Source organism: Haliaeetus leucocephalus, unplaced genomic scaffold (genome assembly GCF_000737465.1).
Source record: "Haliaeetus leucocephalus isolate CR32 unplaced genomic scaffold, Haliaeetus_leucocephalus-4.0 Scaffold657, whole genome shotgun sequence".
NCBI lineage: Eukaryota > Metazoa > Chordata > Aves > Accipitriformes > Accipitridae > Haliaeetus > Haliaeetus leucocephalus.
This window is the reverse complement of record NW_010973093.1, coordinates 4,402,247-4,430,192: the sequence shown is the minus strand read 5'-3', so window position 1 is coordinate 4,430,192 and position 27,946 is coordinate 4,402,247. Positions and strand designations below refer to the sequence as shown.

The following is a 27,946-nucleotide window of genomic DNA, read 5'->3' as shown; positions in this document are numbered from 1 at the left end:
CAGCTGCCATGACCCTTTCCCCCCAAAACCCCTTTTGCTGAGTGCATTTGCAGTGTTGGTCAAGGCAGGAGCCCCCTCCGGCCCCCAGCAGCATGGGGCATGGGGGAAAAAAGTAAAAATATTGAAACAGAGCAGTCCCAGGGCTGCAGGAGGTTCATTGCCAGTCACTTTTTGGTGATTTGAGAGAGATTTGGTGCGTATGCGTAAGGAATTGCACCGTGGCCACAGGAAAGCAACCCCCAGAGCCTGGCTGGGACAAGCCTGGCTGGCAGTGCTGAGCATCCCTGGCCCGACACCTGTGAACTGCCCTACTATGTGGCCAAAAAAGGGTGCAAGTGCAGAGGTCCTGGCTGTTTCTATCAGCCCTGCCCAAACGCAATCCTGGCTCCCAGCCATTCATCCTGCGGCTGGATGCTGGGAGATGCTCTGCTCTGGGTGGGCGTTATAATTCAGGCTCCTCTCAGCAAATACCATTTAATGCCCTCTGCTGAGGGTCTCCTTCCACTGCAGGGACTAGCATGAAATCAAACCTCTTCTCTCTTTTCCTCCAGCCCTCTCCTCCAGGAGAAATCACATCCTTTGCTGGGAACTGGCTTGGGACCAGCTCGCTCAGCCAAGGGCTGCGAGCGCTCTTGACCAGAGGCGTGGTGGCTGAGGCAGTGCCAGATGTGCTCACGTGCAGCCAGATGTACTGGTGCTCAGAGCGAGATGCTCAAAAACATCAGAGGAGCCCTGAAGAGGCTGGAGGAGCCCAGGGAAGAGTTAACCCCCCACCTGCAACAACCACAACACCTTGGGTTGACGTTCCTTCAAAACCCAAGCAGAACACCAAATTATTTCAGAAAAAAAAATGTGGCTTTCCTATTTTCTGATCCATTTTCCATCAGAAAGGAGTTTGATCACCCAACAGGTACCTGACCAGCCGCACATGCCCCACTCCCAGGCTCCCTCAGTTTCTGTTTACAAGAATGTTCCCTCCTGGGTCACTGCACTGGTAAGCAAGGGAACAACAAAACAAGCAATGACCTGACGGTGACATGCGAGGTTTTGCCAGGATGGTGACAACTTCTTCCATCACATACCACCGAAAGGGAGCACCGAGCAAAAAGTAACTTAGCAACGTAGGGAGGGGAGAGCCGCTGTCTCCCCCAGCATGCCTGTGGGGGTTTGCAATGCTTCCAGCACCCTATGTCAGCCCTTTGAGAGCCGTGTTACAACACGCTGTGGCCAGGTGTGTGCTTGGCTGGGAGAAACCAGTGTTTGTGTCACTGACCGCCTGGGGATTGCGAGGGACGCAGGGGATGACCCTGGGGATGTAGGAAGGGCTCTGCCTATATAAAGCACAAGGAAGGGCAGAGGCAGCACGTTTCGGCTCCTCTCTGCTCACTGTTCAGTTGTGATTTTCTCCCTGGAGGAGGAAATTCTTGATTTCTTTTCCCTGCTAGGCAGCATGGGCGAGAATGGATCCTGGACCTGCTGGGGTGCTTGTTAACCTCTTCCTCCTCTCCATCCTGTGGTTCCTGGTCTGGAGAAGCAATAAGAAGAGAAGCCAGCTGCCGCCTGGACCAGCCTCATGGCCCATTCTGGGCAACCTATGGCAAAAGGACGTCCTGCCCCTCTACAGGACCTACGAGAAGGTAAGAGAGGAGCTGGCGGCGCCAGACCCACTCCCAGCCCTGGCAGGAGAGAAAGCATGAATGTCCCATGTCAAAATAAAAGGGGAATAGTGCAGGTGGCTCTTTTCCTACCTTTCTTTTCTCTTTTTCCCCTCCCTTTTCTTTTGCTCTGCCAGAATTGCCTAAACCCCTGCTACTGGTAGCGTAATCAATGCTGTTTTTGAAGTCTTTCTTCTCCTGTAATGGACCCATGGCAGTGACAGTAACCCCTCTCCAGGCTGCAGCACTGCTGCCATCCAGAGCTGCTTCCCAGAGAAGAGAAGACACTGCAGAGGTGCATGTAGGAAAGAGCAGCATGGTTTAAGTGAAGGCAGACATGCAGGCAGGCTATATTGGGTTTAAGTGGCAAGATTTTGGTAGCGGGAGGGGTTACAGGGGTGGCTTCTGTAAGAAGCTTCTAGAAGGTTCCCCTGTGTCCAACAGAGCCAATACCAGCCGGCTCTAAGATGGACCCACCACCGGCCAGGGCCGAGCCCATCAGCAATAGTGGTAGTGCCTCTGGCAGAACATATTTAAGAAGGAAAAAAAAGTTGCTGGGACAGACAGAAATGGCAGCCAGAGAGAGGAGTGAGAACATGTAAGAGAGACAACCCTGCAGACCCCCAGGTCAGTGAAGAAGGAGGGGGAGGAGATGCTTCAGGCGCCAGAGCAGAGATCCCTCTGCAGCCCATGGGGAAGACCATGGTGAGGCAGGCTGTCCCCCTTCAGCCCATGGAGGTCCACGGTGGAGCGGAGGTCCACGGTGGAGTGGATCTCCACCTGCAGCCCATGGAGGACCCCACGCTGGAGCAGGTGGATTCCCAAAGGAGGCTGTGACCCCATGGGAACCCTGCGCTGGAGCAGGCTCCTGGCAGGACCTGTGGATCTGTGGAGAGAGGAGCCCACGCTGGAGCAGGTTTTCTGGCAGGACTTGTGACCCCGTGGGGGACCCACGCTGGAGCAGTCTGTGCCTGAAGGACTGCAGCCCGTGGAAGGGACCCACGCTGGAGCAGTTCGGGAAGAACTGCAGCCCGTGGGAAAGACCCATGTTGGAGAAGTTAGTGAAGGACTGTCTCCTGTGGGAGGGACCCCACGCCGGAGCAGGGGAAGAGTGTGATGAGTCCTCCCCCTGAAGAGGATGAAGTGGCAGAGACAACGTGTGATGAACTGACCATAACCCCCATTCCCCGTCCCCCTGTGCCGCTGCAGGGGGTAGGTAGAGAATCCGGCAGTGAAACTGTGCCCAGGAAGAAGGGAGGGGGGGAGGGAAGGTGTTTTGAGATTTGGTTTTATTTCTTATTACCCTACTCTGGTTGATTGGTAATAAATTAAGTTAATTTTCCCAAGTTGAGCCTGTTTTGCCCGTGACGGTAATTGGTTGAGTGATCTCCCCCTGTCCTTATCTTGACCCATGAGCCCTTTGTTATATTTTCTCTCCCCTCTCCAGCTGAGGCAGGGCAGTGATAGAATGGCTTTGGCAGGCACCTGGCATCTAGCCAGGGTCAACCCCCCACATGCTTTGAACACCCAAAGTGGCATTGGGATCAGAAACCCCCCAGAGAGAGGGCTGGGATGGGAGCAGGGCAAGGACGCCGGCTTCGAGGGAGGCATTTCCCCTCCCTGCCTGTGCACTCACCAGCACTGTGGCCACGAGACCTAATTTAAAATTAAATGAACGGCTGGGGTGTGGGACCCTCATTCCTCACAGCTTTCCCATCCTTCCCCCAGCTCGGCAGCAGGTATGGCCCATCTTCACCGTCTGACTGGGGCTGAAGCCGGTGGTGGTGCTCTGTAGGTATGAGGTGGTGAAGGATGCTCTGCTGGGCCACTCCGAGGAGTTTGGAGGGAGACCTGAAATACCCCTTCTGTTGCAGCTGTCAAAAGACTACGGTAGGTGTCTGGATTTCTTCTAGACACTATTGCTCTCTGGGTGAGCAGAAAGTTCCCAACTGCAGCTGGTCATGCTCAAGTTCAGTGAAGGACTCAACACCCAAGACCTCACACACCCATTTCCCACTCTGCAAGTCCCTCCAACTATTAAACCTCTTGTCCAAGGAAAGTATTAATTCCAGTTAGTCAGTTCCAGCTTTGTTCTGAGTTTCTGTAAAGATCCTCAGCCTTTCAAGGACACTGTGCGCACACCAGGGTCATTCCCTGGCTTATTGCCTTATTGCTCCTCAGCTGGGCTCAGAGCAGGGTCCCTGTTCCTGGGGAGGAGCGGCAGGGTGGGCAGGTGAGTGGTCTCCACTGCCTCCCTCCAGGTTTTGTCTCCAGCAATGAGAAGAAGTGGCAGGAGCTGTGGAGGTTCACGCTCAGCACCCTGCGGGACTTCGGGATGGGAAAGAACTGCATGTCGCAGCGGGTGCAGCAGGAGGCCCAGCACTCGGTGGAACTACTAGCAAAACTCAAAGGTGACATGGGTCCTGTCCACCCTGGCCCCTGCGGCAGGCAGAGGGCACACAACAGCCTCATGGGATACGTGTGGTCCCCAGACCTGGCTGCAGCCTGGAAAAGCACTCAGACAATACTGAATCCCCTCCCCACTGCATCCTTGCAGGAGAAGAGCAGCCTGGAGAACATGTACAGCAATGAAGACTTGGTCATGTCAGTATTCGACCTCTTTGGTGCCGGAACAGTGACTACTAGCAACGTCCTGGTCTTCTTTCTCTTGATCTTGGCAAAATACCCCCATATTCAAGGTAAGGGCAGCAAAATGCGACTGCTTCCTGTGCCTGAGGAGGTCATGGTGCAGCAAAGGTGCAGACAGACAGTCCCAGTCCTGGAGGGCCTGTTTGCAGGAGACCAAAATCATCCTGCATAGGGCACCCAAGGGTGAGAGCCATTAGACACAGATTCACACAGGCCAGAGAGATCCAGCTACCTGCTCCCTTTTCTCCATCCCTGCCTGTGCAGATGGCCCCAGACTGGCCTATGAGAGATGCTTTGAACCTGCCTGATTTGGGGAGGTATGCGGACAGAGACCCTGTTTCTGGTCTCTACAAGAGGTTGTGCTGGGTTGCTCCCTCTCTGCTAGATCATCCTTTGGCTCTAGGGTAGGTGCCCATGGAGGCCAGTAAGAAATTAGGGGGCATTTTGCACAGCAAGCACTGCAGCTCCACACCTGCCTTTTCCCAGCCAAGGTCCAAGAGGAGATTGATGCGGTGGTGGGCACTGGCTGCGCTCCCAGGTCGGAGGACAAGCTGAGGATGCCGTACACCAACGCGGTGATCCACAAGCTGCAGCGCTTCTGCAGGACCCACATGGAGAACTTCCCATGGATGACGGCGCAGGACATCGTGTTCAGGGGCCACACCATCCCCAAGGTAGAAGTTGTGACCCTGAAGCCTCTGTGTCCCTGAGGGGAGGGGTGGCAGAGGGGCTTGAATGAGATTTGCCTTTGTCCCCGGACTGTTTGCTCACTCCTGAAGGTCCCAGGCCTTTCCCAATCCTCAATGGGAGGAGATGGCGATAAACCTTTTAGCAGAGGAGTAGAGGGAGGTGAACGCTGCTGCCAGTTCTGCCCACACACCCATGTCCCTTGCCTGTTCTGGAAAACACCTCTTTCCCCCAGGAACATGTGCAGGGTTGCTGGGGCTGGGAGCCTGAGCTCATCCTGGTACGGGACCAAGCCAGCCCCCGCCCCTCGGCAGATCTGGGGACAGCCACCCATCCCGGTTTGACCGCAAGCATTTTGTACAGCACCCACCTTGAAGGAACACCTCCCTCCTTTGGACTTTGTGCAGCGAGAGGGGTTTTAACATAAATCAATGGGAATAACTCAATAATTTCTGTCTCATGAGCTGCGCAGAGACCGGCAGGACCATGGGGACAGTGGAGCCCCGTGTTAGTTGTCCCTGCCTGACACAGAACCATCGCTCCGGGCTGCCTCCCCACAGGCATCTGGGTGGGCATCGGGGTGTGCACCCAGCCTCCCCGCCGTGCTCCTCAGACGTTCCTCACTCCTAATCCATCTCAGCAGAGCCCTGTGTCGTCGTACTGATGTCCCTCCTTCCTCCCCTGCCCCATCCCTCTCCCGCAGGGCACAACTGTTATTCCGGTATTTTATTCTGTGCATACGGATCCAACCCAGCGGGAGAACCCCAAAGAAGTCAACCCAGGCCACTTCTTGGATGAGAAGGGCAAGTTCAGGAAGCGCGAATCCTTCCTGGCTTTCTCGGCAGGTCAGTGCTCAGCCCCGCACGCCGCCTTTGCCTGCACCCTGCCTGCAGTGGCTCTGCTCCAGGGTCCACCAGCATGAATATCAGTTGGCACCAAAGTTATACCTTAATATGAGCTTTCTCGCTTTCCTTTTATGCTGTTTTTTCCCTCAAATGCTGGATGAAGCCATCAGCCCAGTGCTCACCCTCGGCTTTCTGTTCCCCCAGGGAAGTGGATGTGCCCAGGAGAGGCACTGGCCCGCATCGAGCTCTTCCTTTTCCTCACCACACTGCTGCAGAGCTTCACCTTCCAGCTTGCCATTGACTACGAGATGGATTTACTCTCCCTATGGCTTGAGACAGAGAAGGGGGCAATACCGGGCAAGTTCTTCACTATTTGACGCCGGGTGTCCTCTTAAGCTGAAAGCCGCGGGCAGAAGGAAGGGGTCTTCCAGGTGCCTTCATTTCTTCTGAAGTCAGAGCAAGCCATGCAACCATGAATGCTACAGCAGCAGCCACCAAGCAGGAGGGTCACTTTGAACTCCTCAGAGAGCTGCCACACATCTCTGCCACCAGCTCCATGGGCAACCTGCTCCCAACCCTTCCCTTCCACATCCCAGTAACATGAAGAAGACAGTACTGGTTTTCCTCCTCCCGTACCTATCGGCTCTGATTGAGCCTCTAGCTCCATGTGGCAGGGCTGCTCCCCCAGCTGAGCTGGGCACCCTCTCATTTGGTGAGAGATTAAGAGTGCTTCTGCAATAAAAATAACTGTCGTAACTGGATGCTGGTGTTTATAAGGACATTCACAGTGCCTCTTGATGTAAGGGCGGTGATGCTCAGGCTTCCCTGCCCTTCACAGGTGGTGTGCGAGCCAGCCACAACAACCAAGGTGACAAGCGCCTAATACTTCTGCTTCCCTGCTTTGCCCCCTCTCTGGACCCTCCAGCATTACAGAAAGTCTGCGACTGCAAGTCACGCTCACTCCCATCCCTGCATCCCATTGCACAGGGATGAAGACTTTGTGAACAACCTTTAGGCCATCAAAATGTTAGAAAATGATGTGCGGGGGGAAATGTGTTATAGGAGAGGGGTGCTGTGCTTGGGAAGCGAGAAGTATTTTGCCACCAAAGTCACTGCTTCCTTCTCAGGGTGCTCAGTATGCCTTCTGTGCTTGCGCTGCTTTAACCACCCCTGCATGAAGAGGAATTTACTTGCTAGCCCCCAGGTATGCTCCAGCCTTTATTCCAAAATATTGGGACTTTAAAAAAAAGGTTTTTTTCTTTAAATACCTGTGCAAGGGAAAAATGACCCAGACACATGCCCACCCTGCCCAGCCTCAGTGATGGCTTGGGCTCCTCCTTCCACCAGCAGGCAGCTGAATGTGTCTCCAGGTCTTGGAAAACCAGTGTGTTTCCCATTGCATCCAGTGCTTCCCAGTGCAAACCTCCCAGATACGGGACTTCAGCTCCATGTCTGTTCCTGGGGTGTCTTCATCTTTCCCAGGTTTTTGTGTGTCCCAGGACAGATTGAGCCAGGAAAACATTCAGTTTGTTTTAGCTGATTTGCCTCCACAGCTTTAATCTTCAAATGAATCTTACACATCTCAGGAATTTATTGCTTGCTTCAAAACACTAATCCCCATGGTTCTGACCGTGGGGAGGGCTCCCCAGGCAGGCAGCCCTGCCTGCATCAGGGATAGGCAGAACCACCTGAGCTCCAGCAAAATTGTTCCAGCTGGAGAAGGAGCACAGGTTTCCAATAAAAGGGCTGAGTTGCAGCACAGAAGAGCTGTAGCTTAGGAAGACTACGTGGGAGAACAGAGATAAAAAAATAAAAGTATTCAGCTTGCTATCTCAGCTGCTAGGCTGTGCTGTGCTCCATGTCAATATTTACCTCTAGCAAATACCCTCAGGTGTTGGTTCAGCTCTGTGTACTTATGTGCAGCTGGTAAAGTAACTCGGGGGGTTATGTGAGAGGAGCTGGTGGTGTGGGACGTGCTCCCAGCCCTCCTGTTCCCTCTGGCCAGGGTGTCAGGCTTGTTGCAGAGGGTATCGTCTCAGGAGCGGGGCTTGGGGTCTCTCTGAAGCCTGGGACTGGAGGGCAGGGAGGCAATTGGGGTTATATGGGGGATCTCGGGGCTGGTTTTGGTGGGTGTTGGCTTGCTGGGATGCTTGCACATCCCTGCAGGCATGGAGAGGGGGATTGCAGGGAGCCTGCCCTGGGGAGAGGTGCCTGTGCCCTCCTGCAGGTAGGTGAGATGGGGGATGCTGGAGACTTCTTTCACCCTGGGCCAGCAGTTTCTCGATGGTGGGTGCTGCCACCCCAAATGGACCATTTTGCAAGTAAAGATTATTTCCTAGATACCATTGTGAGAGGAGCATTTCTGTGCATAGGTGGTGAAATGCATCTCTGGGAGGGGTTGTGATCTCTGCAGAGGGGAACTCCAAGTTTGATTTAATTAAACAAGGAAGCATACAGAGGCAGCCTGTAGCTGGGTTTGGAACTGATGAATAGGGGTGAATTTGCTGTAGGTAGCTCTTTGTGGTAGGAAAACAACCCTGTGGAGAAGAATGGCTGAGGCTAGAGCCCTGCTTTTCACTGCTCCTTCTGCCAAAGAGTTGTGTTAAAATCCTGCATGGGGGTGTGTGTGGGATGGCGGCTTGTGTGCCCGAGCCCGTAGGGCTGCCAGCTTCGCACAGCATGTTTGTTTTGCATGCACCAAACTTGAAATCACTGCACCGGCAGCACTGAAATCTCTGCAGGGCAGAGAGTGTTGTGTTCCCATCCAGCGCTGTCTTTTCCACTCCTTCTACAAGTGAAAGACCCAAACCTGCCATACACAGAGCAAGACCCAGGTATGTGGCCCTGCTGTGCTAATGCATTTGTGCCTGTCTGTGTAAGGGATGAGGGGGTATGAGTTTGTTGCTGCCTGCCCGTTCTGCTGTTCTGCAATGCTCTTTCTTCTTGTCAAAAGTTTGTGTGTGCGTGGGTTTTGGTTTTTTGTTTTTGTTTTTTTTTTTTAATGACCTAGTTAATCCTCCTACCTTCTCCCAAATGATGGATGAACCAGCCTTTACTCTTACTCTACATGCATTTTTGACTCATTAGATGACTAAATGAGTTCTGTTTTTTCAGCCTGGGGAAGCTTGGGACTTGAAACTAAGTAAAAAAATGTGTGTTAGACTGAAGCAAGCTGATTGTGAAGCACCTTTGCACAATCTCTTCCCAAACACCCCCTGCATCAGCGCTGTCCGGCTTAACATTTATTGGTTTCTGTGTCTAAAAACCCAAACGCCGTGATGTCCGAAGACCGACTGCTCTCCCACTTCCCCGGGACTTTTTCCATCCCTTTGCTTTGCTTTCCAGGCTGACTTGTGCTCCGGGGACTCTGCGGGACCCCTGCCCTGCCTGCGGGTTCCCCATCCTCGCTGCCCGGGCACCCCGAAACCCGCCGGGTGCCGTTTAGCGACTCTTTGCGGGCGGGAGGGGCGGCTATTAGCAGCAATACGGTAGCGGCTGTCTCCTAGCAGCCGCGACGCGGCGGGGATGGGCGGGCGGTACCGAACGGCGGGGCCGGGGCTCCGGCATCCCCGGCAGCATCCCCGGGGCCGGTGGCGGGGGATAAATGGTCTTGTCTGAGCCCGGGAGTGGGGATGCTGGGACACGGAACAGATCTTCAGGTGATGCTTCATGGACTGCTTATCAGGCAGAAAGCGGGGGACCCAAACCCTCGCACCTAGGGCAGGCAGGCCGGCGGGGTTTGGGGGGGCTGGTGCCGTGGTGGTTTTCCCTTTAGTGCCTTTTGAGGTTATCAGCATGGGAAAGGCAGGTATTGCCTTGGTGGGGCTGTGCCGGATTCCCCTGAGCTCCAAAAATCCTCTCGGTTTCTCCCAGCTGAGACTTGCAAAGTGGCCGAGTTGAACACAAAGTGACGGTAACTGGTCTGTGCACCGGGCAGGACGGTGTCACCCAGGACCAGGGTGCGTGGCTTTTAACAGAGGCCTTCCCTGCGGGGCTGGTGGCAGAGAGGACCAGCACACAGCCTTTGCCGGTGTTCTTCCTTCTCCAGGGAATGAGCTTTTGTTTGCAGAGTGGTAGGGCTGGGATTATCAGCTGTTCGGGAGGTATCTCCTGTGCTTCGGGGAGTGTGGAGGGCTGCAGTCACCCTCTGTTTGTCCTGGAGATCAAGATCTGCCCCTGAGCTTTCTCAGGTCATGCTCTGGGCCAGCCCACAGTCGGGGGAGATGCCCAGGCTGTGTCAGAGCCACCTCTTGGGTATGAGCCCTGTGGTCCAGGGGTGATGCTCAGATGGAGATAACATTACCCAGGTTCCTTTCGGTCACCTGCAGCAGGCTGGCCGTTCATGCTGCTGCTGCTCTGGCTGTTCCCCTCCTTAGCAGGTATTTTATTGCATGTGGCAAAACTCCCCATGGGGGCAGTACAAAGGGTAACTGCTAAAAGAAACTGCCCAACCGACATAACTGTTAATTGTAGCTTTATTTGCCTTATGCTATTAACCTTCTCGTTCATACTGCAAATCTGATATCGTTTAGGTCTCTGATCCTTCCAGCTGTAGGAAATGAGTGGGCAAAGCCAGGGGCAAGCACAAGTCATGGAGGGAACGCGGTGTTCCTGGCAGCAGGAGATGGGGCCAGTGGGACTCAGAGCTAGGAGCTTTATCCTGACCCAGCATCAGCCTCCTAGGGCTGGCTCTGCCTCAGTGCCAGCCTGTATGCCTGCGCCAGTGTGCAGTAACCCTGTAAATGAGGTGATCGTTAAAGGGAAGAGGAATATAGCTTATAATGGAGCATAGTTGACAACAATGTAATGAAAAAAACTTCCTCATGAATCCTGGGCAACACATCTCTGGAGGCGTGGTTGTGAATTGAATGTTTTAAGTAATGAAAACCATACTAAAGAAAGCACTGAAGGGACTAATTCTGCATAGCTGGAAGGGACAGAATAAATAATATAGCATTATTTATTTATTAGATACTTAATATACTATTTTAACTTCTGTAATCCCCTAATTCAGCTCCAAGATGCCTACTCTCAAGGTTTGACTCTTTGCTTAATTCTTCCACATGAAGATGTACATGGATCATTTGCTGAATCCCAAAGCACCTTCAAGGAAGACAACTGTCCTCAGCCCAGTGCCCGGATTCAATTTCCACTATGGTCTGTTAGCACTTCTTCTGCAGCTCTTAAAAGTAAAACCTCATTTGCAAGAACTGGCCAGCTTAGTATGATGGGTACCACTACCTGAGTATTTAATACTGGGAGGGGAAAAATCAATGGTGTTTCATACCAGGACACTAACAACTGGCACTGCCAAGGTACAGTTCTGTTCTGGGTCATTTTGGAAAAAAGCATGGCAGACCATGGCAATAGCTAGCTGGAAAGTTCAAAGTGCCATGCGAGAGGAGGTGATGCCATTCAACAGATGCCTATCTTCGCTCTGAGTCACTTCCCAAATTTGCCGAGGTGCTGACAGTATGCTCTTAGTGAAGAGATGAAAGACAGTGTCTTCCCTTCTGCTGATTGAGATGTTGTTCTGCCAGGTGTAAGGTCTTCCACCAGCACAACCTGAATTCCAAAATGTAACGCTGTGGCTGGTGTTGTGCCTAAAAGGAAGGAAAGCCTTACACTGGGGGGGACTGAAGTTTGGCAAAGATGCTAGAGGTGTATGTGGACACCAGCAAAAACAACTAATGTGAGAAGGGCATTAGGTGTGTTTACCCATTTGTTATCTCAGGGACAACAGAAATTTGTCCCCCTTTCTTTTCCTTCCACAATGTCATAACCCAAGTCATATTTTTACTGAAGAAAATCTAATGGCTAAAGGAAGAGAATATTTTTCACTCTTTTCAGGACAGAAGTGCTATGTCCTTGGCATGAGGTTGTTTTTGTATTCCCCTTTAGAGTTTGGGACAGTCACCCTCCCATGCTGGTGACTGCTGTAGATAGAGGTGGAGGAGGTAAAGCACCTTGTGTTGTAAAGAGAAAACTGTCACACTGTGTCCCCACCAAGCTCACTGTCACCAAGGTCTCCTGTGGCCCCTCTGATCACCTGATTTTTTCCAGCCATGAAGAGTCCTCGCTACCCTTCAGGGCAGTGGTGAGTGGGAAGAGCTGTCATTCTCTGCCCTCAAACCCCACTGGTGTGAACTGTACTGCAAGACCCTGCGTGTTTTCAGCATTTTCCTTTGAATGGTACAGCACCAAAGGGATTAGCAGAAGAGTCAGATTAAGATCTCTTGCAGTACATTACTAACAACAGAACTGTTAATGGCCACCAAAGCTCAAGCACTCACAAGACTGTAAATTCCCCTGTCTTCTAGGTGGTCAACGACCAGCAATGTGCTTCTGGCCCCGAAACACTGAGTACCTCATCCAGGAGGGTCCTGATGCAGAGGACAACTCACCTATTATGTCCTTAGCTGATCAAGATGTCACTGTGGCTCCTGCATCTCCCCAGTCACCCTCTAATGCCAACCAGTCCAAGGACTTCATTCGCTGCCTGCCACCTCACCTGTCCATCTACATCCTGGGTAAAGCTGCTCTGATTTTTCCAAGGGTGGTTTCCCCTAAGGGTAATGAATGGTCTCTAGTGTGGAGAGGGGTAAGCCAATCTGTCCCTTTAATTTCTCAGGGCTTTTGGATCAAAAATCCCTCAGTGCATGTGCTGCTGTGAGTAGATGCTGGGATTTTCTGGCCAAAGAAGTCAAGAAGGAACGTGTGTGTCAAAGCATAGTACAGGAGAAGATCTTGTATTTGCAGGTATGATGCCTGGGGTTCTGCTATTATTACGCACTTTAAAAAGAGGGTGTCTTTCTGCTACTGCCCAAGCCGTTAGTGGAGATGCTTTTACTACAGGCTACCTCCCAACTTCGCCCTGTTCCTTCTTCCTCCACCTGCAGAGCTAAGCCAAGTTAGATGTTCATACTGTCAAAAGTAAGCACAACAGAATAGCTTTTACTGACCTCTAAAGGGTCTGTATCTCTAAAAATGGATCAAAACATTCTTGTAATCAGGAAAGCAGAGTTTGGTCACAAATGCAAATACTGGACTCCCAGGAGCTAGTGGAAATTGGGCAGAGCTACAGTGGCTCCCTGAGGCAGCTCAAAAAAGAGCTTTATTTGTTCCACATAGGAAGATGGAAATGCTAGGTTTCTTCATGAGAAGCCAGAGCTGGTGGTTGGGACACAGTAAAGCAGAACTTCTACGAAAGGATTGTCCTGGTTAGTACAGACCTGCCATGCACCATGCTAAGTGTAAAGGTAAATCCGCAAAGAGATAGTTAGGAGTCTTTGCTTTGATTTGTGAAAAGAGCGTAGAAATCTGAGCTCTGTGCTAGCATTCAAAGAAGGCTTAATGGAAGGTTTCACACATAAAGAATGAATCTTAAATATCGAAGATGTTTTGAGAGCCTCTCACCTCACTGGGTTTGGATTCTGAATCAACTGAGTGCTCACCAAAGATGAGATGCGCTTTGAAATTTTGCAGCTTATTAAAGCTTAAGACTGGAGTTTGGAAAAAAATAAAAAGCAATTATTTCTCACAAGAAGTTAAATCTTATACCATCAAAGTGGTAAATACAAGCCAGGTCTCTTAAACAATAACAACAAGCCAGTGTGTGCAGCTCAGCTTTGCATGTAACTTCAGCATCCCATGGGATTCTAAAGCATCAGCACATGAGCAGCATCTTTTGTGTGCCTGGGCTCTGCAGTGACTGTGTTGCCTCTACTGGTTTATTCCAGGGGTTGTGCCCTAGAGGAGCAGTTTCAAACTATGCTAAAACAGTTGATGTGACAGTTCCGCAGTTAAACGAAGAGGGTGATGTCATCGAAATGGAACGCCACAACTGGGGAAGTAAAACAAAGGTATATTGGAAGTTGCTTGCCTTCCATGGATCCTGCATTTCAGTATTTGGGGAGGAAGGAGGACATGGTCTTGGAAGACAGGATAGTGAATTCCGAGTTGCTTTGCTCTTCTCCCACTTCTACTTCTGCCTTGCACCATCGTGAGCAGTTCATAAGAACCAGTGTTTGCTCAGCACCTTCTTGCATGGGAGGGAGCCTGCACCCCTGAACTCCTGCCTTGTCCTAATGCGTCCCCCAGTCACATGTGTAGCCTTGAGGCCGGGGGTGGTGGCAAGGTTGTGCAGCATCACAAGGACACGGCCTTTTACCCAAAGAATAAAGGGTGCAGCTGTCAGGTCTTCCATTTTTGCCGGGGAACGCAGCATAGAAACAACCCCTGTTTCTGCACTAACCAGGAAGTTCCTGCAGTCTAGGTGTTCCTTACCAACACTTTCTGTCCCTGTTGGTCTCATTGCTATAGTGGGGACCAAGCTGATATGTTTAATACTATGGATTAATGCTGCATTCCTCCCTCCCTGAGTTACTTCTCCCTATTTTTCTTTGCATCAGGAGGAGGAAGACAATCTGCAGGCAGCCTATCATGATCTGAAAACTGACACAATCCAGCTGGAAGAGAGAAATGTCTTCTGTGGCTCCTACAATATTCGTGTCCTCATGGACCAGTGAGTAGACTGCCCGGCTACAGGGCCAACAGTGGCTTCTGAAAACATGTCCGTTCCCTGCGATCCTTGTGTGAGAATGTATGGCTGGAGAAGGGTCTCTCGGCATCAGTGTTAAGAAATCCTCAGTGTCAAATCCAGTTTTTTATAAGGATACCAAGATAAGCTATTTTTTAAAGACATACGGGTTAGTGATCCACAGTGTACCACAAGGGATATGGGGCCAGGAAGAGCCCTTTCCCCTCATTAAGCTTACCTTCCGGATACAAACTTGGGTATGCAGAACTAGGGACCTTGGTTGTGTTGCCCTGCAAAGGATTCACCTGCTTAAGAGTATTGCCCTTCAGGTTGCTCAGTGAGGACCATTAAACATTGGAGCAATGTCTGTCACAGTCTTAGACCTCTTATACCTTGTTAGCTGGCTAAAGCTCATCTCAGTCACTGTTTCTTGTCCAGATCAGACCAAAGCAGAACAATCCATTACAGTGGTGGCAACTTGGTAGCCATTGGCTCTGCAGACCGAAAAGTGAGGCTTCTTGGTATGTCAGAAATGAAAGAAGTGCCACCTCTCCTCTCTGGCCATGCTGGGAGCATTAAAGCACTCTTCCTCAATGAGAAGAAAGGGTTCGTTCTCAGCGCAAGCTTCGATCTCAGCATCAGGTGAGCAGTGCTGGGACTGAGCCATGGGATACCAGCCCCCAGCAAATCTAGGAAAAATGAAACTTTAATCCTTCCACTCCAATCTTTAAGAATCCTCCTTCCACCACTTTCATTAGAGTAATGAAGAAAGGACAGTAAATAAGGGAACACATCCCCCACTCACATAGGATAGCTTATGTTTCCCAGTTTCACCCAGTACTGAGTGATAAAATACAAAGATACAGTGATGCACAGGTTTTCATAAAGTATCTTAAAACACCAGATATGTTTCAAATAAGCACTTGCGGTGAGATTCTGGCCTTGCTAATGTTAGCATCAAGTTCAGGGAGGCTGGGTTTCTCTGTGACATTTTAGAAGGCCTGTTGTGCTGAGAAGGCCCAACACCCTGGTACCTGCTGTACAGCTGCTCCTTTCCAGGTACCGCACCCTGAAACAAGGGGTGGAGATGATCAGCTCTCACATTTATCACTAAATCCCAAGAGTATCATGATAAGGGGTTGTCATGGTTTAACCCCAGCCAGTAACTAAGGACCACGCAGCCACTCACTCACTCCCTCCCCAACCCAGGAGAGAAGTGGGGGAAAGAGAAAAAGGTAAAACTCCTAGGTTGTGATAAGAACAGTTTAGTAGAACTGAAAGGAAGAAACTAATAATTATAATAATAACAATAATAAAATTACAATAATAATAAAAGGATTGGAATATACAAAAGAAGTGATGCACAACACAATTGCTCACCACTCGCCGACCAATGCCCAGTTAGATCCTGAGCCACCCCCCTAGCCCTGCTCCCCCCAGTTTATATACTGGGCATGACGTCTCATGGTATGGAATATCCCTTTGGCCAGTTTGGGTCAGCTGCCCCGGCTGTGTCCCCTCCCAAATTCTTATGTCCCTCCAGCCTTTTGCTGGCTGGGCATGAGAAGCTGAAAAATCCTTGACTTACTTAGTCTAAACACTACTTAGCAACAACTGAAAACATCAGTGTGTTATCAACATTCTTCTCATACGGAACCCAAAACATAACACTATACCAGCTGCTAGGAAGACAATTAACTCTATCCCAGCCAAAAGCAGGACAGGGGTGAAAAGCTGAGCAGCAGATTGTCTGGTTCTGGCACGGCCATTGCACAACTTCATCAAAGGCAGCATTTAACAAAAGGGGAAAGAGTTTACATGGATTAAGGCTCTGTCTTCCCTGCTCCAAAAGGGCTGTTTTTTTAAGTGCAGGCTTGAGTTCTCTAGATAAAGTCAAAAGAAATCATGTTGGCACCAGCCAGTAAAGAAACAACCTTATCTTGTAAAGCTCTACATTTTAAGGTCAACTGAAGGTAACCATGCCAAAGGTGAAATCTAGCCACATGTTTCCAGGCAGTTTGGAGGCAGAACAAAGTATATGGGTAAAAATTTAATACTAAGCCTGACTTCATCATTCCAAGTCCTCTGACACCTTAGTGGAATGACTCCTCATTTTAACCCAGTGTGTATGGGAGAAGAGCTGGGCCCATTAAGTAGGAAATAACAAATAAGATGAATAAGCCATCAATTAAGTTAATCAGTATTCCCTTTTTGGTCGGTCCTTTGTAGATGCTGGAATATATACAGTGGTGCTTGTACGAAAATCTTTAATGGTCACTGTGGGACAATCACCTGCTTGGATTTACATGAAGAGCAGCTTGTGTCAGGAGCCAGAGATGGGATGGTGAAAGGTGAGAGCCAAGACCAGCAGCTTCCCAGCCAAAGGCAAACAGTAGTGAGCAATGGGGAGAGTATGTGGGAGTTGTGATGAGTGTGACACAGGCAGTGTGTGAGCAGCAAACTAAGTCTATAAATTGGAAGGTGAATTTTAGTGTCTCATACTTTTGCTTCCAGAACAGCCTAAGCTGACACATGCACACGCAAGGGCTCTGATTGTGTCATTGAATAAATTCTCATTATTTCTGCTTTTATTTATTTTCAATGGCTTTGTGGCTATAGGGCTAGACCAAGTCTTGGGAGAGTCGTATCAACTTCCAGCTTTGCCAGAGATTTGCTTGTTAGCTTATAGAATAAGGATGAAAAGGATGTGACATTTTCTGGACCTCACATTTAAAAATTTTGCCATGCAATTACACTCTTTAAGCCAACACCTGCTCCATGCAGAGCTGCAGGTACAAGGCACAACTATAATTCCAATAGTCTTTTTTAATTAAATCAGAAAAATTTGTTGTTGGGGCATACATATTTAATATTTCTCCCCTTTGCCCCTAACAGTGTGGAACCTGGAGAGTGGGAAATGTCTCAAGACTCTGAAACACAACAGTGCTGTTTGCGTAGTTAAAATGGATGGCACCCATGTTGTCAGTGGGTGTGACCGAGGGCTGGTGAAAGTCTGGTGTGCTGATACGGGCACTCTGATCAAAGTAAGTTTCTTAGGAGGATAATTTTGTGCTAAATTGTCAAAAAAATCTGTGCCAGTTTTAGAGCTTTTTGCTTATGCCAAAGACTTTGTTTAAAAAAAAAAAATAAAAAAAAAACAAAACCAAAAGCCATTTAAACTGATAAACTGCAGATTTATTGGTGAGGAAATAGTATAAAAACTGACTTGCAAACAACTGTCAATTTTAACCCAGGCTTTGACTTGCTTTGCTTAGCCCCCATCATTACTTGTTCTCTGTAGATACATTCATCTCTTCTCCTGTAGAAATATTCAGAACCTGGGAAGAGGGTGGGAGGGCTTGACTAACAGCTCTCTGGGTCAGATGTATCATGGGTTAGCCCAAAACATGAACCTTGCTCTCAGAACCAGTTTATAAAGCTGGAACAGCTGGATAGCTGCTCTGCAACGTAAAGATTGAGGCCAGACTCTGGTAATTACCTTAGCAGGTGTCCAGAATTAGTATTAGTCCACATCTCTGAGAGGAGTGAAGCTCTTTCTACCTGTGGGGAAGAGAGTTGCAAATTGAGATGCGCCTCCAATGCAAGCTATCCCTCTTCCAGCTGAGCTAAGTTTGCAATTGCCCCTTCCACTATAGTCAGGGCAGTCCACTCTCTTCTCTCCTGGGCGATCATTCACTAGATCACAAACATCTTCGTGCAGTAACATCTATTTGGTGCATGTAATAAGGATGGAAAATGGATGTTAATTCCACGCTAGTAGCTCATCAGCAGCAACATGCCCAGAATATTTCTCATCAGCAACTATAAAACTAACACGGTAATCCACAGGGTGTATTCGTATATTATAATAACACCTGATAAAACTACAATATAGTACGTAAGGCTGGTATTGTGAATGCCATAAGATATCTTGACGTATCTCCATCCAGATTGCTGACAGTGTTGTACCTATTTCTTTTACTTTGCAGACATTAGAGGGGCACCAAGGCCCAGTTAAGTGCTTGTCCTTTGATCAGTGGCACCTAGTCACAGGAAGCACCGATGGATATGTCCTGGGATGGAGCATGTTGGGAAACCTTAAAAGATGCCTAATAGCTTTCCGCCACCCTAAGTAGGAATTGGATGTGTTTCAAGTTGTATTCAACAGTCCACTAAATCTGTAAAGAAAATGTCTCCCTTATAGGAACAGAAAATGCCTTAATTATCAGTCCTAGTATTTGAAACATCCTCACTTTCAACAATCTTCATCTTAAAAACAGTGTCAGGCACTACGTGGTTGCAACCAGTGTTTGTCAGTTAAGACCTAGAACAACCTAAAATGCAAATACGCAACCACTTGTTCACAAACAGGGATAACTTAAGACTGACAGCGCATAGTCCAATATTTCAAGGATCCCAACCTGTATGCAACAGGGTATCACACTACCTGGTCAAGAATAGACACTGTCTATGTTGGAGGTGGCTGAGTTACATGCTGAACCCTACCAACTGTATGTTATGCCATTTTCTAATACTTTAATTGTATATTAGAACCGTGAAAACTGTAACATCATATTTTTTTCATTTACTTTCCTAGACATAAAAATTAAATTTAAAATGCAGCAGATGACCATAACTGTACTGGTTGCTGTGAGGATGCACTGGGTGGGTTGGTTGGTTAGTTTGGATATGGAGTCATTACAAAGGATTTCACTATTAGACATTTTAAATATCTTGATCACCCCCTCTGTTTAGCCTCTTGGTGGAGGCAGACCTTTGCATCTCCTCCAAGACAAAAGAGGTAGTTGATCATGTCTCCATGTGAAAGCATGGTGAATGTACCAACACTTACGTGCTGTGTTTTCAGGGAAGTTCTGTCTCTGGAGTTCCTCTATCTCAGGGTCATCAGCGGCTGTGCTGATGGAAAGATTCGCATATTTAACTACTTGACTGGAAGCTGCCTGAAAGTGTTGATGGCCAGCAGCAGAGGGGACCCGATATCTTCTTTCTATGTTGCAGGAAACAGGTTGGTGACAACAGCTGCCATCAGTCTCTGAACCAAATTAGGTAGATTACATGGTAATTTAAGGAATTGTGTATTTTTCCTTTTACCATCCTTCTCACAGATAAGTTTTAAAGGGCTCTACTGCTTATTGACTGCTTTAATAATCTGGTTTTGTTAACAATGGCTGAAAAGAGATTTTTCTAGTCCATTCAGCAATGTACAATTTCCTGTTTCTATACAACTTAAGGTACAGATCCAACTGTAAAGCTGAAATCAGAACCCAAATTTCTTAAGAGGTTGGAGAATCAAGCCGAGGCCTGACAAAATCTTTGCCTGTTCCCTGATCTACTCTCTCTTTATAAAAGCCAATAATGAAAAATCTTTCCAGGTTCATTCACTTCTGTACCTCTAAACTAAAGGTAGTTCCCAGCTTCTGTGTAAGCAATAGCTAAAACACTGGTGTGTTACCAACGCTGTTTTGTTCACAACTCTAAAACACAGCAATATTTGGGCTGCTATGAAGAAAAGTAACTCCATCTCAATCAGACCTGGTACACCCCTCCGATTTAGGTTTAAATGTCCCTAATAATATGGTATCTCCAGTTTCTTTTGGCATTGCACTGATCTAGCTCAGTCCACTGTTGGCAATTTTCATCCTAATTAGTTTTAAAACTAATTTTGCCACAGAGCTGAATGAAAAGAGCCCCACAGAGCTCATACAAAGTATGAATTAAAATGTACAGAGTCTGACTGATGGGACTAATTGCTACCGCTTCCTTAAACAAGTGATGGTTATCTCAGATCTGCTGAAGCTCCAGTTTTGTACTGCACAGAAGCAAATGGGCCCCTTAGGTAGTAACTGCTGTGTTATTGTTATTTGTGCTTTTATCAGCTTTACCTTCCCATCTCCAGGATGGTGATCAATTCGCCAACTAGTCTGTTGATGTTCCAGTTTGAGGATGTCAGGTGGGACTATACCTTAGATGCTGACAGAGAGAAGGTGGGGAAGAAAAAACAGCACAAGGGGACTTCCAGTAGGACACGGCTTCACCTTCAGCGACCAAAACGCCACGACCTCAGCCAGCTGCATCAGCTTGCTCTGGAGACACAAGATGCTGACCAGCTCATGCTGCCTTGCTGGATCTGCTGCCGGTCACCAAAAAGCTGTGGAGCATCTCAAAGTATTACGTACAGCCTCGGCAATACGCTGGCATTTTCTAAAATGACCTAGAAATAATTTCAAGTACCCACTGCCTTCATCCTAATCAATATACAGACTCCCTGCTTTTTTTAAAGGGCAGTCTGGTAAATGCTGTTGCATTTCAATGGTTCTGTCATTTTTAGGCTTTTGTAAAACCTTTGTACCTTTTCAGAAAGGTTTGGTATAAATTCAACAGGTTTGTCAAAACAGGCACTGTCATTTTCCAACTGAGTAATAGAGAAATCAGTAGTATTATTCATTCTTACAGCTGGCGTGCATGGAAACATGTTGCTGATTCAGTGCTTGAATTATTTATTTTAAAATACTCTAGAAAGTTATAGGACACCTGCATTCAGGATCTGCCATCACCGGGAAATGCAACTGCACATAAACAGGCACTATTAAATTGTAGCACGGTGATGTTATTTTTTTTTAAATCAGAGTTATTTAATACACTATGTATCACAACTCTTCCAGCTCTACAATCAAAATGTATACTGCAGATAAACTGATGGGCTAAGAAAGTTTTCAAGCTTTTAAGGATATCAGATGCTAAACTCCTTGATGCAGCTCTACTTGGTGAAAGACGTACAATTTGTAGAAATGGGAAACAAACGGGGAGTGCACTATATTTTCATTTTAGTGGCAAAAAAAGTATGGGTTGTGTATACATAATATTTTTTTAAAAAATCAACATTTGCTTTCATCTTTGAATTCTGTGAGGTTTTCTGCTAATCAAATATTTTTTTATTATTTCGAATACCTAGACCTTTAGAAACTGCGATAAGAGCCAAAACAGTAACCAAAGACTTGTAATCCCGTCAGTGATGAAGATTTTATTTAATTAAAAAAAAAAAGTTTAACAGCAGCAAAGTTTAGAGATGACTTATTCTTCTGTTTTCTAGCTCTCTGCTATGAACTGAGGAAATCAGCAGCTTGCCAGCAGCAGCAGCATTTTCTCAAGATTGAAAAGGCTTTTCGCATCCAGGCAGAGCAGCAGAAAAATCTTTTCATTCCCAGCACCACACAGCCCTGTGCCTTTGCCTCAGGAAAGTCAGCAAAAGCACATTCTGCAAGAATCCTGGCACATACTGGTAAGGACTCTTTGCAGCTAGGTAGGACAGTAATTCTTCAAACAAGTGCATGAAAGATAAATGAATGGATTAAACAAAAGGTAAGGATCTCTAGAAGCCAGGCCCATTCTGGATGAAAGGTTTGCAGTGGTAAAATAGATCACTTGCAGAGCCTGTGATGGCTACAGAAGCTGCTTTAGATCAATCAAATAAACAGGACAAGTGGTCAGCTCTAGCTATAAGGCTTAGTTCTCTGGTATCTAGGTTTCTTTATTGTACCCTTATTCTATTTTTTATTTCTTTATCAGGTGTAGGAGAATTCTGCACAAAATTTATTCAAGTACTTGGTATTTAATCAATAGCAGTAGCTCAGAAAATAGTTTTAAAAAAATTATATGTGAATTGTCTCAGCCAGCAAAGACATGGCAACCTGAAACTTGAAAATGAGATAGTACTGAGATCACAAAGATGCTCTGTGGCCATTTGGCATTTGCCTCCTTAAGTTAGTTTTTCTCAGGTTTTATATTCAGAATCTGTTGGGATCTTGAAGCTTAAGACATACTCTGACATCTTACTTCAGAAGAGCTGTACCGATTGAAAGTGTCTAACCCCAAAGTCCTACTGTTTGTAACTAAGATGCAGGGTCATATGTTATGTGCAGATTAAACAGTTCTAAATTCTGTGAATGAGGAACAAGCAGTAATTTTCATTAGTTTGCTGTATTCTGCCTTTCTGCACTGTAACTTAATGTTCGCTGAAATACATTTCTAGAGGGCGGAAGTTTCAGTTAACCAGTCTGGAAAAACAGAATTGTACTGCAAAGCAATGATACGCGAATGGCATGACATTACAAAGTGACAAATTAATCGCTATGGCAAGGCCATGGGACTGAGCGTCTTACACGGTCTATATCATAATCCCCATCTAGTTCTTAGTCAAGGTCATAATCACGCAGTCCATCTTGATGTTTGTCATACAGCACAGGTCACTCCCTATGTCCCTTGAGGCAGCAAAGCTAGGCTATGAAGCATGTCTTGTGATTTCCAATTCAAATGCAGCTCTGAGCAGTAATGGTTCGAAGTGGTTCTCGGGTGTTGGCTACTTCAAAAATTTCTACCAGGAACTGACTTGTCTTGAAGTCTTTTCCCAACGCATGAACTGTAGGACAAGAAAGGGGTGCATGGGAAGAGGTGGTGGGGAACCTCCTTCCTTTGAGAAACCAAGCCATCCACACACAAATACAATGTATGTTACAGAATCTGACTTTAGTCTGACCTGCACAGGCTATGGCAAGAACACTTCTCAGGCAACCAAGAGACAGTTACCTCTGATGTTGGCAGCATCACTAGTGAGGCCGAGGATGAGCAAACTGAAATGGGCACCATTGGCTTGTAGCTTCCCATGCTGCCTGTTCTGTAGATAAACTCGGACTGTCCATATGCCTGTCAATCCAGCACCCATCCTTGGTCTTACTCAGAGTACTAGCCTGCCAACAATGATCACAAAAACTATCCTCGACTTCAGCTGTATTTTATTTTTGGAAACAGATGGCAAATCTGAACATGGCCCTTCTCTCTATGCATCTGCACATCGTGACACTTTGCAGCATGAAAAGAGAAGAGGTCCAAGTTGTCCAATGACCCCTGACAAGCTCCTCTTAACCGTCAGCATGCTGCAGAACGTCTGCAAGGCAGCCCCAGTCAGCTCCACTGTTAAGCACACTGCAAAAGTCAGGGAAGCATGGGAACCTCCATGGGAACATCGGCAACACTGCCCTGAAAAGGTACAAATATACAAAACACCTCTGCAACACAAAAAGGATCAGACAGTCCAGCTCCAACGTGTGAGACTGCACAGCGATTCTCTGACTATGAAAAGAATTTCTATACCTTTTGAAACCAAAATGCTGCAGCTCAAGCTGAAAAACTCTTTGCATGGACCCACTGTGAATTCCTCCATCCCTGCTCCCTCTGTTGTACGTCCCAAGACTTGTGGTTTGCTGGGAGAAGAGAAAGCTCACAGTCGTCACGGTGAAGTCATTCCTCTCCCTGAAGATGGGGTTCAGCTTATTGACTCCTTTACAGCTTCTTCTGAACTGATCAAATCAACATGTGTGATTGCACAAATGAAAAATGAAGTGATTTCCAGGAGAAAAAATCCCTTTTGTCCATATGCTGCAGATCCTTCCCAGAGTGACAATGGGTTCAGGCTTCTGACAGGAAAACAGAAGGAGGCGTATGAGGCAGCTACCATAGCTCAGTATCAGGCACACCAGACAAAGCTCATGGAAGATCAGCAAAGAGCATGCAAGAAGGCCTGGTTAAGGAAAATTAAAGGCCTACCTATAGACTCTTTTACTGAGGAGGGGAAAATAGCTGCTCCTGAACTTGGGCTTAATACATTTATCTGAGGTAACCCCTTAGCCCAACAACCAGTATCCGAGGATTCCAGTGTCCAGCTGAGTCTGCCATGTCAAGATTCCCATGGTTTCTAAGTATAAAAGACATCTCCACTGTAAGTTTTTCTGAGAGATATTATTGGTGTATTCTGCTGTTTCTCAAGGCAGTGAATGGACTGAGACCTCTCCTGGATTTATCTTGCTGGACCTGCTGTTACTACAGATACAGCACTGTTTGATGCTAATATAGTTCAACATATGGCTCAACTGTGTGTGATTAATAAAAAAAAAAATCTTATTAGAGTTTGTGTGCATTGATTAGAGTAAGCCGAAGAAGTGTGGACCAAAAACTGGCTGAGCAGTGGAGCCCAGAGGGTGGCCATCAGTGGCATGAAGTCTAGCTGGAGGCCAGTAACTAGTGATGTACCCATAGGTCAACACTGGGTCTGATCCTGATTAACACCTTCATTAATGACGTGGATGATGGGGCAGGGTGCACCCTCAGCAAGTTGGCAGAGGACACCAAACCGGGAGCAGTGGCTGGTGCACCAGAGGGTCGTGCTGCCATCCAGAGGGACCTGGACAGGCTGGAGAAATGGGCTGAGAGAGACCTCATGAAGTTCAGCAAGGGGAAGGGCCAAGTCCTGCCTCTGGGGAGGAACAGCCCCAGGCACCAGGACATGCTGGGGCTACCCAGCTGGAAAGCAGCTTAAAATTTAATTTGTATTAAATAAAAAATAAAGGTAGTGGTTTCTATTTCTCTGTTTTTGTGGATAAAACGCCTAAATGTGCTTGATTTCCATTAACTCTCAGGACCTAAGTTGGCTTGAGTTGGGAAAGCAAAAACCTGTCTAATTGTCCAACTTTGAGTATCTGGGTGGTGTACGAGAAACATCTCCATTATTTTCTTGCATTAGAGGCTTGAGGCGGGACATTCCTGCCCATGGTCATGTCAAGGGTCCTTCCAGCAGTAGTTTTGGTTTGAGATGAAAGTCTGTGAAACTCTCCATACAGTAGGGTGATGATTAGTTTTGGTTTGTTTATTTTAATGTCATCTTCAACTTCCAAACCCCGTGATTAAGCCAGACCTTGCTAACAGTGAAAAATAACAATAGTTGTCCCCCAAAGAATGATAATGAACAGGTGTAATAAAAACTAAGTGTCCATGTAAAACTGAGGAAGCCAGAAACTAATGATGTGGGAGCTGGACTGCTGTAGTTCAGATTTAGTGCCAAAAGGCCGTGCAGGCTGGGGATGAGTGAGGATGGGAGGTTGGCAATTGGCCTTGCTGCAGCACATCTGTGCTATGATACAGGGATTATAGTTGCCTGAGGTGGCTTTGCCTGACGTTAGTTTTCAGACACGAAGCAGCAAGGATTTCACACTTCGCCACGGGATGGCACTTTCTCACAAGAAATCAGGCGTTAAACCCAGCACAGCTGCAGCCAGAGACCCTTTGGCACACACCCCCTGGAAAAAAGCATCTAATAGAGGAAGGCTGATGGAAAAACATCACGGAAAGGCTGATGCCTTTTTAGTCATGCTGAAGTGAGGAGGATTACAGTGTTATCTTCCTATTTGGAACCGATAAATCAGCATCCTGCTGCAGGTGTGGGTGCTCAGGCACTTGCAAAATGCTACAGCCAACAGAGGTGGTGTGAAATCACCTACAAAGGCAGAGCTGGACCAAGTCCTTCTGTGATCGGCTTTAGCTCAGCACGCGGGATGCAAAGCTGGGAGCTTGGTGTCAGAGATGCATTGGAAGGGAATTAATGTGTGGGAAGATGTCATATACAGCACGTGAAGTCACTTATGAAGGTAAGTAAGAGGAGGTTGTTTTACTATCTTAACAATTCACTTCTGAATTAAATTGACCCTTCTGTGCACCTGGCCTTTGTGTGCAGAGGTGACAACCTGGGGGGGCTGTGGGCAGCACTGCTGTTGTGCAGGACACGATGCACCTGCAAGCAGAGACAAAGCCAGGCAGAGTAGTGGCAAGATAGTTTCGATAAGAGTTTTGATGTAGCTAGGTGCCATTAGTGTTGTACTTGTCATCCACAAAGTGTAGATAATATCATCCTGATATGATGATACTGTATTGATGTCACAGCAATTTTGTCTGTATAGCTCGACAGGCATTTCTGAACAAAATGTGCTTTTACCTGTGTGTTCGTTATAGCTGGAAGTGTTTGTATTTCAGCAGAGGAATGGTGCCTGATACTTCACACAGTGAATAGAAAAGGAGCAAGAAAGCATTAAAAAGAGGCACCAGCAGAGATATAAAAAGTAAATTAAGTTTTTATATAGTATTGTATTTATTAGTAATAGCTTTGGATTGCCTGTGAAATGGCATGCTGACTTAAGCGAGCATTGCAAGTGTACTTGTTAACCGGGTAAACAAAATGGATTTTTTGATATTGTCTTTAAATTGATGTGAAAACGAAACCGTATGCAGGCAGTATTGAAGCAAAAGGACATCTTACTTGTTTGTGGCTGGATCACACACCATGAGATTAGATCATGCATATCAGACTTAAGATAGCGGTGATTCTAATAATGCTGCACCTGCCCTTTCTAAATAAAAAAAAAATAATAAATTAAAGATGTGTGAGAGAGACCATTGAACAGGCAAGTCTTTACATGATGAACATTAAGTCTGCTGACTTGCTGCATAATATGCTTATTTCTGTTGTGCTTCTCTGCTGTGGTTTTTCAGGTGTTATATAGAAATAAAGTGTTAATTTGAATTCAGTACAGTTTTTGAGAAAGTCACGAGAGGGAGGCCTGTGTCACTTATGACACTAGCAGATACCAGAGCTCTTTGTAAGTGAGTGGGGATATCAACCCTGGAGCATGGGTGAATCTGAGCCCTGGGGTTACAGCCTGAATGTCTGGGGATATTCCCTGTAGCCGCAGCTCCACACCTTGATCTTCCTCCTGGATGGCTCTAACTGTGGGGTGTGGGGCCCCAGCTGCATTTTGGGGCAGCGTACACAAGAGCCTGACGCTTCGCTGCCCTGCCAGCAGGTACCTGGGTGGTGGGTGGAAATGGCCAGAGGGCCAAAGGCAGCTTTGTCCAACACCAATGCCTGAACAAGGTGAAAGCAGCAGAGACCTGCTCCCCAGCTCGGAGTGTGTCCTGTCCCCTCTATTGACCAGCACCTTGGGGTCATCTGGGAGGAAATGCTGTGTGTGAAAATGCTGTATTGATCACAAAATAATAAAGCATAAAGTACAATTAATATTTTTTTTTTGCTTTATCCTCAAATGTTTGGCCATATGCTTTTAAAAAAAGGACAAAAAACCCCCAACAGGTGGCTGTTTCCTTCAGAAGTTTTTCAGTAGAATTTTTGGATGTCTTTTTTTGGTTTGCTTTACTTTTTGATAGTTTAACATAAAGGTTAGGCTGTGGTGCTGTGTATCTTCAGGCGTTCCAATAAATTTGTATTGCTCCAACAACAACAATTTTAACTGTGTTGCAGCAACACTGATGGTAATTTCTGCAATATCTCTTACGCTGCAGCACCACCAGGTTTTAGATTTTTGCAGATAAACCACAGGGAAGATTGTCCAACAAGAATACTTCATTGGTACGAGCACTTCATATGCTTTCACATTATTGCTTTAGAAGATGATAATTTTAACTAAAAACTCAGGACTATTGGTAGTGATGTGTGCTAGTGCTAAAGGAGAGCTCACAAGAGGCCCCATTGCTTGCTCTCCCCTCTCCCACCAGCGTGTGGGAGATGTGAAGCAGATGAGGTACCAGAACAGCTCAAAGCACCCCTGGGTCAGCCCAATGAGAGACTTTTTTGTCCTTAAAAAGCTCTGGATTTCTACATCTTTGCTTTGATGTATGACTTGCTATAGTCTTACAGGTCTGAAATCTCTTTT

At 47.2% G+C, this 27,946-nt stretch overlaps 2 protein-coding genes across 2 annotated transcripts; both read left to right on the top strand.

The window, feature by feature from the left end:
* Positions 1-1,460: 1,460 nt before the first annotated feature.
* LOC104839286 (cytochrome P450 2C18-like) lies at positions 1,461-6,231 on the top strand. Its single transcript, XM_010579490.1, is given in 7 exon segments — positions 1,461-1,637; positions 3,395-3,545; positions 3,917-4,134; positions 4,213-4,354; positions 4,791-4,978; positions 5,695-5,836; positions 6,041-6,231. Coding segments are annotated over 7 exon segments (1,209 nt in total).
* Positions 6,232-12,173: 5,942 nt separating this feature from the next.
* On the top strand, positions 12,174-24,064 carry CDRT1 (CMT1A duplicated region transcript 1). Its single transcript, XM_010579489.1, has 11 exons — positions 12,174-12,366; positions 12,468-12,595; positions 14,248-14,360; positions 14,814-15,017; positions 16,605-16,726; positions 17,271-17,419; positions 18,365-18,507; positions 19,243-19,401; positions 20,293-20,414; positions 23,202-23,339; positions 23,835-24,064. The coding sequence occupies exons 1-11, from the start codon at positions 12,174-12,176 to the stop codon at positions 24,062-24,064; spliced, it is 1,701 nt and encodes a 566-aa protein (XP_010577791.1).
* Positions 24,065-27,946: the final 3,882 nt, after the last annotated feature.